Here is a 15,920-nt window from a genome sequence, read left to right on the forward strand (position 1 = left end):
TTTCTATTTTTGTAAATCTTGTACTTGACAAATCCTATGCACTTGCCAGTATTATTACTATGCACGGAGTCTCTTGGACGAATAAATATTATTATTATGTTATTGATAAAATGACAGCACACACACCATTATATTACTGCATATATGGCAAAGTGAAAGATATGTGTTAAACTCGTCCTCCCTAAGGTCTTTCGAAGGATGACCAAATGAGCAGAGTTGAGTGTGTCTGAATGCGAAAACCTCCTACAAGGGCATTGCATTGATTCCCTGAACTCCTTGCAGTCCCCCCACCTTGGAACCAGCAGCCTATTTCCTGTTCCAAAAAGAGAAATCCTCCCTCCAAGGACACCACCATGGGACCCTAAGAGCCATCAAAGAAGCTTCCCCAGGTACCCTTGAGGACCTTCCCGAATCCATCTACCAGGGAGCCTTTGAGTGATGGAAAAGCCACTGGCAAAAGCATGCCCACACTCAAGTGATATACTTTAAAGAATTTTGAGGCATTGCATCTAAAATAAATCTATTTTTCTCAATAATCTTTATACAAACCATTTATGCTAAAGTAACTAACTGCATGGATTATCAAACTATGAAATCACCATAACTAAAAGAACCATAACTTCTGAATTAAAGTAATGGAAGGCTACATAATCTGTACATGCTGATAGGATGAGGAGAAGCTGATGATTTTAAATAACAAACACAACTTTTTCAGGTTTAATCAAAAATCATACTTCTTCATAATTTCTATATACAAACTGTGATAAAATGTGGCAATAGAAAATATTTTATATTTAAACATTAGAAAAATACATAAGCACAATGCCGCTTACACACTCACAAAACAATAATATATTCATCGAAATTTCAATATAAAACACATCATAATGAACATCATTATTATAGGAATATTTCACAACATATTTGAAAAACAACTATTTTACAAGGATATATAAAAATACATAAATGCATTAATATAAAATGTGATCAACAATATGGTTTTGACAAAAGCCAGATGCACATGGGTTAATCACCAACACTTGCACCAGCATTTCCCGGAAACATCTGACGTGGTACACAACACCAATTTTACTGACCATCTTTTCACCATTAAAACATTAATCACCAATACTATTTTCATGAATTAATTCACTGTGATGATTAATGGGTCCCATACTGTTGAACATTTAATGCTATTCAAGTCATCAGCTTGAATTAGACACGTCAGTGATGCATTCCAAATACAGTGCAATCATTTGATGTGCTTTCCCCTTCCCAGAGGTAAAAAATTAATTTTGGGCCCAATGAGTTGGCAAAGGCGAAAGCATTGGTGTGATGATATAATATCATGGTACGGTAGAAGGAGCACCTTTTATTTTATAGGGCTGCAGTGAGTCCAAATGCAGATAATGTAACATAGCCAATTTAAGTAATACTAGGCACTCAATGGTGTGGCAAAATGGAGGATCATTATTTTACACTGACATTCTTGCAGTGTTCCATACCTTGGCGTGCTTTAAAGCCAAAGGTTATAAAAACATGTAACAATTTTTATCACATTAGAAATAATCTGAACCCCACTTTGAATAATGCTTTCATGGAGAAAGGGACATTAGGGGATACAAATATCTGATCACAATTGAAAAAAATAAGTAGAGTTTTAGATACAGGCATACAGAGGCTTCTAATGTACATACAGGTTCAACAATTGTAAACATGGTAAAAAATAAGGCCATTAAGTGATGTATTGAGGCAGATTTTCTGAGAACTGTGGCCATGCATACCTGAAGTTCACCTTTTCCCCAAAGTTAGTTTATCAAACATTACATTAAAACTGGGTTCAAAAATGAGCAGGTAAAACGATCACCGTGGCAGTCACCTAAACAGGTAAGAGCGCAATCTACCTCTGGGGAGTTGACATCATCATTGATACAGGGCTAAGTTATTTAAAAATATCATTTCATACTAAAATTAGAAAATTCTTCCTCCATGACAATCATGGAGCTGACAATTTTTTAATTCAAAGTTAAAAATTATCATATGAAGCTAAAAATAAAATCACTGTAGGCAATTTGATGGCCCTACCTCTCTGAACAGCCCACTAAGGGTCGTGATGAATGTTGGTTCAGAGACAAGAGGCACGCTCAACCACATACTCCATTACAATGGCACACATTGTACTATCACATTCTCTTGACTATTAAGTCAACAGGAAATAATTTTTTATAATTACTCTCTGAACACACAAAAAATAAAACAGTTCCACATCATACATAGAATATCATTGGTGCAAATAAAAACCATTTGTGTTCAACAGAACAAAATCCAAGCAAGGCTGACCAAAGTTCATTTTTTTATTACAAAATGACAAATGCACTTTTAGTTGAGGATCTCAGGTCTGTAAAAATAAAAAGGAGAAAGAAAATAATAAAGTACAACATGGTGAAAAAAAGAGTACAGGGAGCCAGCACCAAACAATTGCAGCCATGCATTTTGAAGTTAAGAAAGCAGCCATAGGGACTGAATTACAAGCACCATGTTTTACAACACATCACACAAGCAACTGACACAGGGGGGGATGGACATAGGCAATTTATCCGCAACCAGCACATTTTTCAAATTGCTCAAGTAGTGTGATAGAAAAGAGTGTCATGATATGCAGTGCTATGCAGGGAATTGTCCAATATCACCCGCTCTATTCAATTAATACAAACACATACACACATGAATATGTGTGTATGTATGTATACTTACAAGGTCTGTTCATAAAAAAGATGAGACTGCTTGAATAAATACTTGATTTCATTAGTTACCTTTTAATCATGCTTATCGCCTTCAAAATACACCCCTTGACTGGCAATACAAGGCTCACAATTTTTTTCCAGCTTTTGAATGCCACCTGCAATGATTCTTTTGGTATAGCCTTTTAAGTCTGCGGGACAATTTTCTTGGATTTCTTGAATAGTTTCAAATCGGCGTCCTTTCAAGGTGGATTTCAACTTAGGAAATAAGAAAAGAGTCCGCTGGAGCAAGATCCGGAGAGTAGGGTTGCTGCTGGATCACCGGTGTACTGTTTTTTGCCAAAAACTCGATAACAATCAATGATGCGTGTGTCAGTGTGCTGTCGTGATGAAAACACCAAGACTTGTTTCTCCACATTTGTGGTGTCTCATACTTTCTCTTAACCTCTAAATAGTGCTGTCCGTTCACTGTTTGTCCTTTGGGGATACATTCATTGTGAATAATCCATTCTCAATCAAAGAAAACAATCAACATCACCTTGAAATTCAATAGCTACATCCGAGCTTTTTTGGGTTGTGGAGAAGATGACCTCTTCCGCTGTGAAGCATGGGCTTTGGTTTATATATTATCACCATAAACCCAGGTTTCGTCACCTATGATGATTGTTTTCAAGAAGTTTCGGTCATCATTTGAACAATCAAACAGTTCCTGGCTGATGTCAAGATGTTTTTACCTCTGCTCATCTGTTAACACTCACGGCAAAGATTTGGATGTTGACGTGCTGTATGCCCAAAATTTCTGTCAAAATGGTGAAACATGATCCAACACTAACCTCAACTTCATTGGCAATCTTCTTGAGAATTAACCTATGGTTTGCATACACTAAATCATTCACACTGTAAATGTGAGCTCGATGGATGTCGATGGTCGTCCACTTCTCGGTTCTTCATCGGTCGAGGTTAGTCCACACTGGAAGCGGTTGTGCTAATGCAATAACACTGCGCCTGACTCATTCATTCATTGTCGAAAGCCTCTTCAATCATTGCATTCCAGTTCCAGTTGCACTTTTTCCAAGGTTAAAACAAAAGCCAATGCAGAAGTGATGTTTCTTCATCACCTTCAATCTCATTGGTAGAAGATTTTGTACCGCAAGCGGGTGCAAACTCAGACAAAAAATGCTGTTTTACACAGACAAGTCGAGATAGGGCCACGAGCAAGGTGGTGTTTTACTTCTCGCAGACGCTTCTAAAAGGCATTACCTCACTTGATTGTAACCCCTCAAGCAGTTCACGAGTAGAAAGACCAGTCTCATCTTTTTTTGTACAGATCTAGTATATGTGTGTGTGGATGTTTAGGGAGGCAAAGTAGTGCTGGAGGCAGGAGCGAAGGTAGGTGGGGAATCCATAGAATTAATCTTGTAGGAGATCAAGCTTTAGTAGACCAGTCAGCCTAGAGGTTACATAAGAAATACCAGGAAGGCTATGCTAAATGCTGAAATCCAAGGGCAAAAAACTAGAGCAGGTGAAACTACATCCCTACCCTGGCAGTGTTAGGAAAGTGAAATGAAAGTGGTAGGAAAATAAGGTGAACTCCAATACGCAAAGAAGATTTCACAAGGAGGAGGGCATTGACGATGGTGAAAGAACATTACGAAAAGATTGGTGAAAACATTGTTATATTTGTTAAAGCATGGCATTGATTGTGGATTGGAGGCTTTTGAGATGTGGAGAAGGATGGAGAAGGTAAAGTGGACAGAAAGGAAAACAAACGAGGAGTTGCTGGGCATGAGGTGGGAGGAGGAGGAGGAAGGATTGATGGGAGAAATCATAAGGAGGCAGGAGAAAGATGAAAGCAGGGCATTTGGATTGGTGATGCGACGTTGAAGACTGTGATGGAGAGGGGAGGACGAGAGGCAGGCAAGGTAGGAGGAGGAGAGAGTCATGAATGACGGGTGGCAAAAGAGGACATGGGGAATTGAAGAAGGATCTATTTTAGTAGTGGGTGTCATTTTGTGTCCTGTTAGGCAAGGCTAAGAAATGCGGTGGTGTTCAGCCTGTGTCCACCCAAAACCTACCTTTAAACTGTAGAATATCACATAATGTCAAAATACATTCAATTATAAGTTTCAAATTCCCTTCATAATTTGGTCATTGGTTCACAATAAATGCCACACTCTGACCACTGCACAGAGATTATAAATCGGTTACTTATCTTATTACTTAATGTTGTCTGGTTACGTAGGAAATTTATTCTAGCCACATGTTCAACTCCAATGAACTAAACAGAATGAGTAACATGTGGACTTTCATCAAAGGAGAAAAATGAATTCTAAGTAATCGCTCAGAAATTATTCAAGACACGTTTTAGCATTTGCTGTTAAATACATGAAACAGTTTTGAGTAAAATATAAACAAAATCTGAAACATAATTTAGGAACAATAACTGCCTCATTGCTTAGGACTAGATTTCTTTGGCTTGTCAATTACAGCATATTCAATTTCATTATAAAATGTATGGTTTGGTACGTTCACATTACCTGCATCATCACCATCCAGTGTCTTCTTTCTTATCATACCATATCCCAAATGTGAATCATCGGCAAGTCTCACAGCTTGCATGCAATTTTCAACATCATCATATGCATTCCAACTTAACGTTTGATACTCAGGAGCTATATCTTCAGATACGTTTTTTGACTGTATCGGAGTCTGAGATTCGATATTACTCAAGGTAATAGGCGTAACATGTTTATACCTTGTATCTACACTGCTAACACTGCGCTTGGAACTTTGAGTGCCTAAATGCTGGAGCTTGTCATAATTGTCATCGTCGAAATCACCCTCCTGAGAATTCATCACAATTTTGGGTTTGCTGGATGCTTTAGTCGGATCACTTTCTTGCCGCTCCCAATGCTTTTTCCTTTCTTTTGTGAAATTGACATCACTTTCCGCTTTCGGGGAGGTCTCTTGGTGTGGCATTTCGGCAATACCCATCGTTCGCCATGCATCTTTCCTGAATTCAACTTTATCGTAAGAATGCTGACTACTTAAATCACTCTCCGGAGATGTGTGCTCCAACTTGCCGCCTTTCATTGGAGTGAACATGTTTACTTTTTGCTTGGCGTTTGCCCCGACGACGGGCAGGGACACTTGCGGCTTCTTGGCTGGTTTGAGGGGCTTCATTGTATTCCTCGGTGGCTTCATCGGAGCGTCCTCCAGAGAGGAGTTTATTGTCTCCACATTGATGGACAGGCCCGATCCAAAAGGCGGCATAGCCGAGAGGGGACTGCGAGATCCAGCCTCCATGCTGTTGAGTGCTGCCTGGAGGATATCATCAACACACACAGTCGGTGCATTGGAGAGGGAAGTGTTTGAGCCAGAGTCGTCATTCTTCGATGCCGACCAATAGTAACTGATGGGCAGAACACCCGATTTATCCATGTCCTGCGAGGCTAATGGAGATGGAAGCAATGGCAGCTCCCCGCTATTCCCTCCATCGAGTACTTTCCTCATATTCTTCATGCGACTTGAAATGCAGCGAAAAACGTCCATTCCATTCACGTGTCCAAATTGGAAGGAGCCAGCACCCGATGGACACTTCCTCCCAGCCTCAAAGGTGAAAGTGCCTTCCCTCTGTCCATAGCGACGAATGTATTTATACGGCCATGTGAGAAGTATTCTTGACTGCCCCATTAATTGTATTTCCGATTCAAGACACAACAAGGTGTAGGATCCAGGAGCTAGTCCACAACGCTTGGAAGCTTCTGTAGGTATGAGTTTAACATAATAAACACCTGAAGGAAAAAAAGAATAACATACCATCAGAAATTGTTGCAAAAAAGACTACAGAGGCATAATTAGCTATTAAAAATTTTTGTCGGCAGAGGGACCAAGGGTTCAATTGTGGATCTTCATAACCCAAAGTGCATTCTTATTATCATAATTAATAAAAGAGAATAATTAAAATGTCATAACACCTCTTTGAATTTCAATCTATGGAAACCAGCATCACAGTACAACTCCTGCCATGACCACAAATCATTGGAAGTGAGTTGCAAGCTTCAGGATCAGAAATCTACAGACAGGAAACGGTTAGCAGTAGCAATGACGAAAGAACAATGACTTTGACATCACAACCTCATCTCCACATTGCACTACACCTTTCAATATAAGCCCCCAATAGCTGGCAATGGCAAGCATCCACACCACAGAGTGAATGTGGGCAATACTGAAAAGCAATAGCAGGGGTAGTCATTAAGGTCAAAGGTGACCAATGAGAGAGATATCATTTTCACCATTAGAGGGATAGGTGGGAGTAAATTGGAGGAGGTAAGATTTCCATGGAATGGGTGAAGGGTAACCTGGCCACACACAGTTTTAGCACCCCAACCAATGGACAGCATAAAGATCTCTCCGAAAAGTAGTAAGACTTATTTTTTCATGGATAGACGGATGGATGGGTGGTAGTTTCTCTGGCTGGGTTCGAGGGAAGGGAGTCTCAGGAAAGGCTGGAGGCCGGTGGCAGTTGGCTCTCAGCCCTTGCGGAGAGTGGATCGTTTGCTTGCTAAGCTTCTACAACGTAACCTCATTATGCTCTGTCATGAACCAGTTATTGGATCAGTGATCAGCCAACAAATTTTGCGTAAAACTGGGCAAAACCAGGAAAGAGACTCATGACATGCTCAAGGCTGCTTATGGTGATAACGCCATAGATAGATCGGGTGTTTTTGAGGGTCACAATTTGTTTCCGGAGGGTTGAGAAGATGTCGAAGACGTGAACATTCAGGACACCCTTAGACCTCAAAAAGTAAGGAAAATCTCGTAAAAGTGAAGGCTTTGTTGGACAGGGATCACAGATTAAGTGTTTGCATGCTTTCTGAAGAACTTGGCATCCCTAAAAGTAATGTGCATCTACTTGTGAGCAAAAACATGGGCATGAGAAAGGTGTGTGAGCAAAGCTGGTGCTGCGTGTGCTCTCGGACGAACAAAAGGAAACTTGCACATAGATCTGCCAAGAGCTTCTCGCCTATGCTTCAGCCACCTTACAGCCCTAAAATTGTCCCACCAGCCTTCTTCCTCTACGCCCCCCTGAAATAAGGGCTGAAAGGACCTTACCATGGCTCGGTGGAAATGTAATAGCAGGACGTGACGACAGAGCTTACCAGCATTTTGAGTTCCGCCTTCCAGAAGGCGTACAGGACGAGGAAAATTCACTGGCAGTGGTGGGTGGATCCATAAGGGTGACACTTTGAAGACTATTGAGTGAATGTATCAATTCTGGCAATAATTATTTTTAAACAACTCATCCTACTACTTTTCATACAGACCTTGTATTGAAATTATTTTCAGGGTTAGGGCAAATAAATTGCACCACTTATTGTGTTCCATAAAAGTTCATTTACTATTCACTGCTGGTACGGGATATCAACCATAAAACAGCCGCTCATATTAGTCAACAGGGTACCACAATCCACATACAATTGCCCAATGATAGCATGTGTCTTGAGGTATCAAGGAAACCAACTCTTGTGCACCACAATTACTGTTTAAACACTAGCCTTATCTTATACATAATTGGTACAAGACCCAGACTTTCCCCACTAAACATATCACAAAATAGCTATGCATTCATAGTTGTGCTATTCAACTTTCTGGCATCTTTGATAACACCAACACAATGATTACATTTTAAGTATCACAAGCATAAATGTAACATTTATAATTTATAGGTGTGACATTTATAAAAGCCTAGAATGTCGATAACTACATCTCTATTTAAGCTTCTGGATTTACAAACTAAATCTTTGCCAAAAAAATACTGGCAGGTATAATTAATTGCCTTGATTTCATTTGCCTAATGCCTTCATTGTGAACCTTCTTTTGTCCATGGGTAACATATTGTGTGTTTTAGGGGGAGACTATGTTGAAGGCATCGACACCTCTTCTAACAGATGTTGAATAGAAAGTTTTGATAGTGCTGGCATGGGAAATGTATACTGCAGCATTCTAATTTGAGAAATGGATTTAGATTTGAACGATGGTTTTACTTAATGAAATTAAGAATACAAAGTAACTTTCCACTATCCGTTATTAGCGTACAACCGGTTTCAACGCTCAAGCGTCATCATCAGGTACAAAATAAATCAGTCGCAGTTCACTTATATACCAATCATGAGGGAGAGGAGGGGTGGGTGAGAGAGGGGGGAGAGGAGAAGGCGAAAGAAAATGGAGTTGCGATTGGCATTGATGGGGAGGGGGAAGAGGGGTGTTAAGTGTCAGGACAGGTGCTTGGTTGGTTTAGAGTGGGGTGGGGTGGGATGGGGGGGTTTGTCGGGTCTATCAGTGAGGGAAAGGGGTACTTCCGAGAGGGGAGAGGTATTCAAACAATAAATCATTAACCACATGACCCATTTTTAAGTTCTTTCTGATTTCAAGTTCTTCCCACTTGTCCATCCTCATTCCTTTTTCACTCTTGTGTAACAGTTCTGGGTTGAAATCACTCCCATGGTTTTCTTCCCATAGATGTTTAGCGAAGTGTGATTGTTTGAGGTCACAAGTTCTAAAACATTTGGTTGTACGCTATTAAAGGACAGTGGAAAGTTACTTTGTATTCTTAATTTCATTAAAATGAATTTCCACAAGGTTGAGCCAGGAACAATTGAATGGTTTTACTTATTAGTCATTAATATAGTAGGATAATTTTTCAAACTTTATTTGATTTCTACAATTCACAAACAATGCAGAAAAGAGAAAGCAATTTAAGATATAGGAGTAAAACTGTGCAGAGTAAAATGAACACAAATTCTCGTTAAGGAGATAATAGATTTCAAGAAATATGATAAGTGACAGTCAAAAATTATAGAATAAAAAATGCAATTAATGGAGAAACAAGAAATGAAGTGAAAAATGACCCGAGGACAAATTTGGAGACATTAAGCAAAATATAGCCATGCGGGATCAATGAAAAAGTTTACCTAGAAATCTGAAGGTAAATCAAAATGAAGGGAAAACCTTTAACTATTTTGGGAGGTGAGATGTGATAGTTGTTGAAGAAGGGTTTGAATTGAGATGGGAAGGATACAAGGAATGATTGCACAACAGACAAAGGGGACCTTGAAATCCCTTAAAAAGACAAAAAGGATCCAGATGAAGGAATTGGAACAATCAAACCCCAAAAGAGTTGAAGTACAGTGAAGTTCCAGAGATAGATCTAAAACAGGAGGACTTCCACAAACGACGGAAATTAGCTAGTGGTCTGATGCTGTCCAAACAGATCAGGCCTTAGAAGCACTTCAAGTGATTAGCAGAATGTTAACATTGAAAGGAATCAGCAAAGTTATGAAACATTTCATACGAACCTACTCATGGATTGTGAAATTGTGAAGGGTAGAAAGATTATTTTTTTAATGGACAAAAAAATTCTCTTGCATGCATAGATATGACATTGTTAAAAAAATGTATGAAGCCAAGTCTACAATGGCGATCAAATACACATATATTGAAAGAGAACATTTCTTCTCCCTGTATTCCAGCCAATACCAGAAGAACACTTGATGTGTACATAAGTAACCATTTGATGGAAACATGAGATTTTTCATTCAGGGCTATATTTAGACAATTATATCCATTGAAATTATATGCAGGAAGCGTTCTCCTCTTTCTAATTGGTGTCCTTCCCAAATTTTGTTTTCTACGAGGGGCGATGACCAAAGAAAAATGCCAAATTCACTAAATACATTTTTTATTATTAGGTAATCTACCTTAGTTCAATAGTTTCAGCCTCAACTTTGTGGAAGTTCATTTTAATAAATGAAAAAGAAACACTTTGTTCCAATCCCCCACTTTATTACAGGTACGACTAGTTTCGACGCTACGGCGTCATCCTCAGGTACCTGAGGATGACGCCGTAGCGTCGAAACTAGTCGTACCTGTAATAAAGTGGTGGATTGGAACAAAGTGTTTCTTTTTCATTTATTAGGTAACCTACCCGTTAAGGTAGGTTTTTGGATGGACATAATTACTAATTAAATAATTTGTGACCCCTAGGAAAACACAACATCCTACTTTACATCAGGTCCCTCTTCAGCTCCGAGTACTTTCTTCCTCCCTTCATCCCGTCCAACATCCCTATCCTGTTCCTTCCCTTTCCTCTTTGGCCCAACATTGTCCCCTCTATCACAGTCTTCAACATTCCACTGCCGGTCAATACCCCCTTCATCCACTTTTCCTGCCTCCATAGGATTTCTCCCAACAAACCCCTCTCTTCGCCCACCATACCAAGTACTCCCTCATTTGTTTTCTTCTCTGTCCATTTCACCTTCTCCATTCTTCCCCACACCCACATTTCAAAAGCCTCCAGTCTACGTCCATCCTCCTGTTTCAATGACCACGTTTCCGCATCGTACATAGCTACGTTCCATATCAAAGTTTTTATGAGTCTTTTCTTGATATCCCTACTCAACGTCCCTGTCATCAACTCCCTCCTCCTTGTGAAAGCCTCCTTGCCTAGCGCAATTCTTCTCCTTACTACTTCGACCGTTTTGGTCCCAAACACTCCCGAGATACGTAAACTGTTCTACCTGCTCTAGTTTTTGCCCTCCTATTTTAATGTTTAGCTTAGCCTTATTCTTTCTAGAGAATCGCATAACCTTTGTTTTATTAATATTGATTTTCATCCCATACCTGTCGCACTGAATTTCCAATTCACTCAGCAATGCTTGCAACCCCTTGGCTGACTGACAAACTAAAGCTTGGTCATCAGCAAACCTAACTGATTTTACCAATTCCCTGCCCACTTTCATTCCTACCTCCAGTTCTTCCCATGCCTCTTTAATCATTTCCTCTGCATACAGGTTGAACAGCAATGGTGATAATGGGCAACCCTGCCTTACACCTCTTCCTAAAACTGCCCAACCGGACTCCCTGTTCCCCACTCGCACCTGAGCAGTCTGACACATGTCCAGATTAGCCTCCTTTCCCTCCAATCTATTCCTATTTTCTGCAATAAACTCATTAGTTTTTCCCAATTCACTCTATCAAAAGCTTTTTCGAAATCTGCGAAACAGGCAAATACCTCCTGGTTGTGTTCTATATTTCTCTCGATTAATAATCTCATTACTGCAATGGCATCTCGCGTACCTCTTCCCTTCCTAAACCCAAACTGATAATCCCCTAAGTAATCATTTTCCTTACTCTTTATTCTTTTCTTTATGATCCTGAGAACAACTTCAGCTGCATGTGATATCAAACTTATCGTCCTGTAGTCCTCACATGATGTAGCCTTTACCTTTTTCGGAATAGGAACTAAAACTGATCTCACTAAGTCTTCCGGCCAAATTCCTTCCTCAAAATACATAATTTTCATTAAATATGCTTTACAAAGACAGCAATTTGAATGAAATATAAGGTGGCTAATAGCCATAATGGATTAACAAGAGTCAAAGATGAGGAATATTGATCGACTTTCTGCATTTATTTTCTTGTTCTTCCATGTGGATAATCAAACTGAAAGTTGAAAATCTCAGAACCCAACACCATGAGATGGTATACGTGTCTTGCTCATACTCATTACGACTACCAGTAATCACTAATATTGCAGCAGTTTTACCCACGTACCGATGCACATGAGTCAATCGATCTTTATTCATCAAAGAGCAGCGCTTGCCACTATGTCGTCAAAAGGAAAACATATAAATACATACGTCCATTACCATGGTAGTGATAAACATGGATTATAATTTCACTATTGATAAGTCCAGTTCAACATATCCACTTTTAGAATTGAAGGGGCTTGAAATCAACCAATCCTAAATTACATTTTTGAGCCTATTATAGCCAGTCAATCTTGCAGTGCGGGGAAGTTTGCTATAGAATTTCAAGGCAAGGTTATCCGACTGGTTAAAGGTTTTCGACGATCTGCATTGAGTAATGCCTAACATATTTCTTGACCTTTCATTAAGGCTGTGTATACTGCATCTAAATAAAAAGTTATGTACATTATCTTCTACATGCATTAAGCACTGGTAAATGAACATATATGGCCATCATTGCTCTTAGCCTGACAAATAGGGAAGGAAAATGATCATGATGGCCAGAGTCGCTTATAATCCCAACTGTTTTCTTTTGTAACATAAGCAGAGCTTCTGTGACACTTGCACGCCATTTGTACATGCAGGCTTTTTGCCTTAGGCCATGACTCAGGTGACTTTGGGAAAAAGGCAAAATTAGGCAAGTCTCAAATGTTCCTAAGGAATGTCATTTCAAAGTATCCTGATTAGGAAGTGATTCTTGGAAAGTTTTCTTGGAGACTGCATTTGCATGTATTTTCCAGGAAATATTAAAGAGTCAATAAAAAAACATTAGGAGCTTGACCTTAAGCTTTGAGCTTTACCTACACTTCTGATGTCACATAGAAGATATTGTGTTTTTTTCACAATTTGAAAATAGTTTATTCGCTGAGAAACATTCACTAGCTTGTTGTTGCACTTAAAAAAGAAATGACCTTATTTCATATTTTTACTGATCGTAACTTTCAGTGTTCCATGATGGCTAATACGAACACGCTAGATTTCGCCCTAAAAATGCATACATTAACACATTTTAGGTAATTTTTGAAGTAGACACCCTAACGGTGGAAATACCAAAAAATATCACCAATGAATTAAATACTAGAATTAACACTATTCCAAATGGAATGAAAATATGACAACAAAGCATACATAAGACTGTGTTACATGCTACCTGTACGAAAGTAGTACTCATGGATTAATGTTTTAAAATGTACTACTACCACTACTTGTTAATTAATAAATACAAACCCTCAGCAGAACTGCAGTAAAGCTCATTATCTTCCTCGACAGTTTTCGCCGTGGTTTCACAAGGGAAGGCAACCGACTGCAACGCGACTACCCAATCCAGCATATCTTCTTGCGAACAAGCAGCAAAATACTGCGTAACAGTTTTCGTTACAACCTATACAAAAAGTTGTCATTGTAATGGTGTAGGTTTAAGGACTACCATAGTACATAGTAATAGCATTCACACATTACATGATGGGCTTACCATAATAACGAATTGCTGATGCTTTTGGGAATCTTGACTGATTTTAACACAATTCTCTAATGTTATAATACGAACAGAGCTTGACTTCCTTGCGTCATCTTCACTATCAAATATTTCTAAGCGTTCAATACCATGTTGACTTAAGTTAAAGAGTTGACAGTACTTCTTGTGCCATGATTTTTGAAACTGAAAGTCACATTGATAAGGATTACTATTTCACCAATTTGAAATGGTAAATAATTAATGAACGAACACAAAACCTTACCTTCAATTGTCCTAACATTCCATGAGGAGGAAATAATAAATATCCTTCTTTCACAGAAGTTTCAATCTCCATTGCTTCATTGACACTACGCACTATTATTATTCTGCATTAAATTTGAATCACCTCATCTGTCTTCCTTTAGTTGCTCTTACATTAGCAAACGAGGCGCAAAACCGACAACAAGACTGACAACAACGGCACCAACTAATCAACATATAGTTCACCGACGTTGCCAAATTATACGTTCCGGAAATTCCGCCAAGTGAAAGTTGTAAAAAATGCTGAAATAAAATATCAAAGTTGATAAAGTAAAAATAATGTATATGCTACGTATTTCCGTAATTTGTTGCGATTAATTGGATATTGAGATAACTGAATTATAGCCACTTATTATATAATCTGAATACTATTTGAAGATTATTACGATGGTTACGTCCTTGATGGTTGGTGGATCTACCACTTAACCAAGAATGAGGAGGAACAATGGACATTCCAACGTAACAATGTAAAATAAAAGATTAGGCCAAAAAAAGGCTTTCAATTTACTCATTTTAGGTGGTGTTGAAATCAATGGCCATAATTCGGAAATAATTCATACGAAAGTATTGAATATTATTCATCATGCATAACAAAATGTAGCGTGAATAAAGTACTACGGCTTCTGGGTAGAGAACTCGAATCGTTTCTACCCGGTCAACGATTGTTAAACGAATTAATAGCTTCCTCATAATAGTAACGTATAATCATCTTCGTCGAGTCAAAATAATAACCAGTTGTTTGCGGGCAATAGACGGGATATATTTATTGCACGTAGAAGATGTATGTTCACTAAAAAAAGATACGTTGCCGCAAAATCGCCGGCTCTTACTCATCCGTTAAAAGCGTCCCTTCACGCCAGTCCTTTCCGAAGCTATATTTCCTTACCAGTCACTGCTGATAAGCATATTTCAGAGGAAGAAAAACCGCAGTCCATCGGGTTTCCGGTATAACTTATACGCATCTGAATATTCGGTTATGTGTTTTTAACGAACTGCTCACCGCCTGTGGTGAGCTACAACCATCAATGTGTTTCACGGTCTAAAGCGGTAGCAAGCGAGTATCGGGCAGAGTTTAACCTCACTGAGGGGACGGAGTTGTACCACGGCCTGCTACCCTGCCATGAAACTCCGCCTGACTATATTTTCAATATGGTGGTATATAAATCGGTAGTCTCAGTTAATAAAAACATTAGATTTGAGGGTAGGAGAATGATAAACGCTACCATCTTGAATAAAATGTGAACTAAACAGTTGAATAAACACATGAAGTAGAAATGGCTATGTTGGTTTTCTTAAAATATCTCACAAGAATTACGCCCAACTATATTCTGTCATTTAGATGCAATTATTAATTTTGTAACAATATTCTGTCCAGAAAATATTTATTTAATTTCAAAACAAGTCTTATTTGCAGCGTTTAACTATTTGCATGAATATGCCTCTGTGGGTGTAATTAATCTCAAATAAATATTATGCAGTGATCATATACAGCCTCTACGACAGTTGCGTTTCAAGTATAAAAACAAATGCAAGGTATGAACCATATTCCACAATAACCACAAATTTACTGATGTGATATCAGCACATTCAGAGAGTAGTAAGTAGTGTGCCTGATTGCTGTTCTTGTGAAGAGATTTTTTCCTTCATGGATTTCACCAAAACCACTCCATTATCTGCCCTCCTTCTAAATGGAAAACTTCTCAAGGGAGAATAATTAATTTTGCTGGGTATTCCCTGAAGCTGCAGAATTACAGGCGGTGTCAATTCAAAGGTCTAAGGGGAATTGTATGAATGTTTAAAGCCACAGCTGTTCTA

General features: G+C 38.8%; 1 protein-coding gene across 2 annotated transcripts; it reads right to left on the reverse strand.

Moving 5' to 3' along the window:
* Positions 1 to 763: 763 nt before the first annotated feature.
* Positions 764 to 14,273, reverse strand: Dok (docking protein homolog). Of its 2 annotated transcripts, XM_071592188.1 has the most exons (5): positions 14,068 to 14,273; positions 13,803 to 13,988; positions 13,559 to 13,712; positions 5,279 to 6,535; positions 764 to 2,398 (listed from the first exon to the last, which is right to left on the reverse strand). In XM_071592188.1, the coding sequence occupies exons 1-5, from the start codon at positions 14,137 to 14,139 to the stop codon at positions 2,358 to 2,360; spliced, it is 1,710 nt and encodes a 569-aa protein (XP_071448289.1). In that variant the 5' UTR covers positions 14,140 to 14,273; the 3' UTR covers positions 764 to 2,357. The 2 variants fall into 2 exon arrangements, with proteins under 2 accessions (XP_071448289.1, XP_071448288.1); XM_071592187.1 differs by having other exon boundaries at positions 764 to 6,535.
* Positions 14,274 to 15,920: the final 1,647 nt, after the last annotated feature.

This window comes from Hetaerina americana, unplaced genomic scaffold (genome assembly GCF_022747635.1).
Source record: "Hetaerina americana unplaced genomic scaffold, ioHetAmer1.1.p SCAF_5, whole genome shotgun sequence".
Classification (NCBI taxonomy): Eukaryota; Metazoa; Arthropoda; class Insecta; order Odonata; family Calopterygidae; genus Hetaerina; species Hetaerina americana.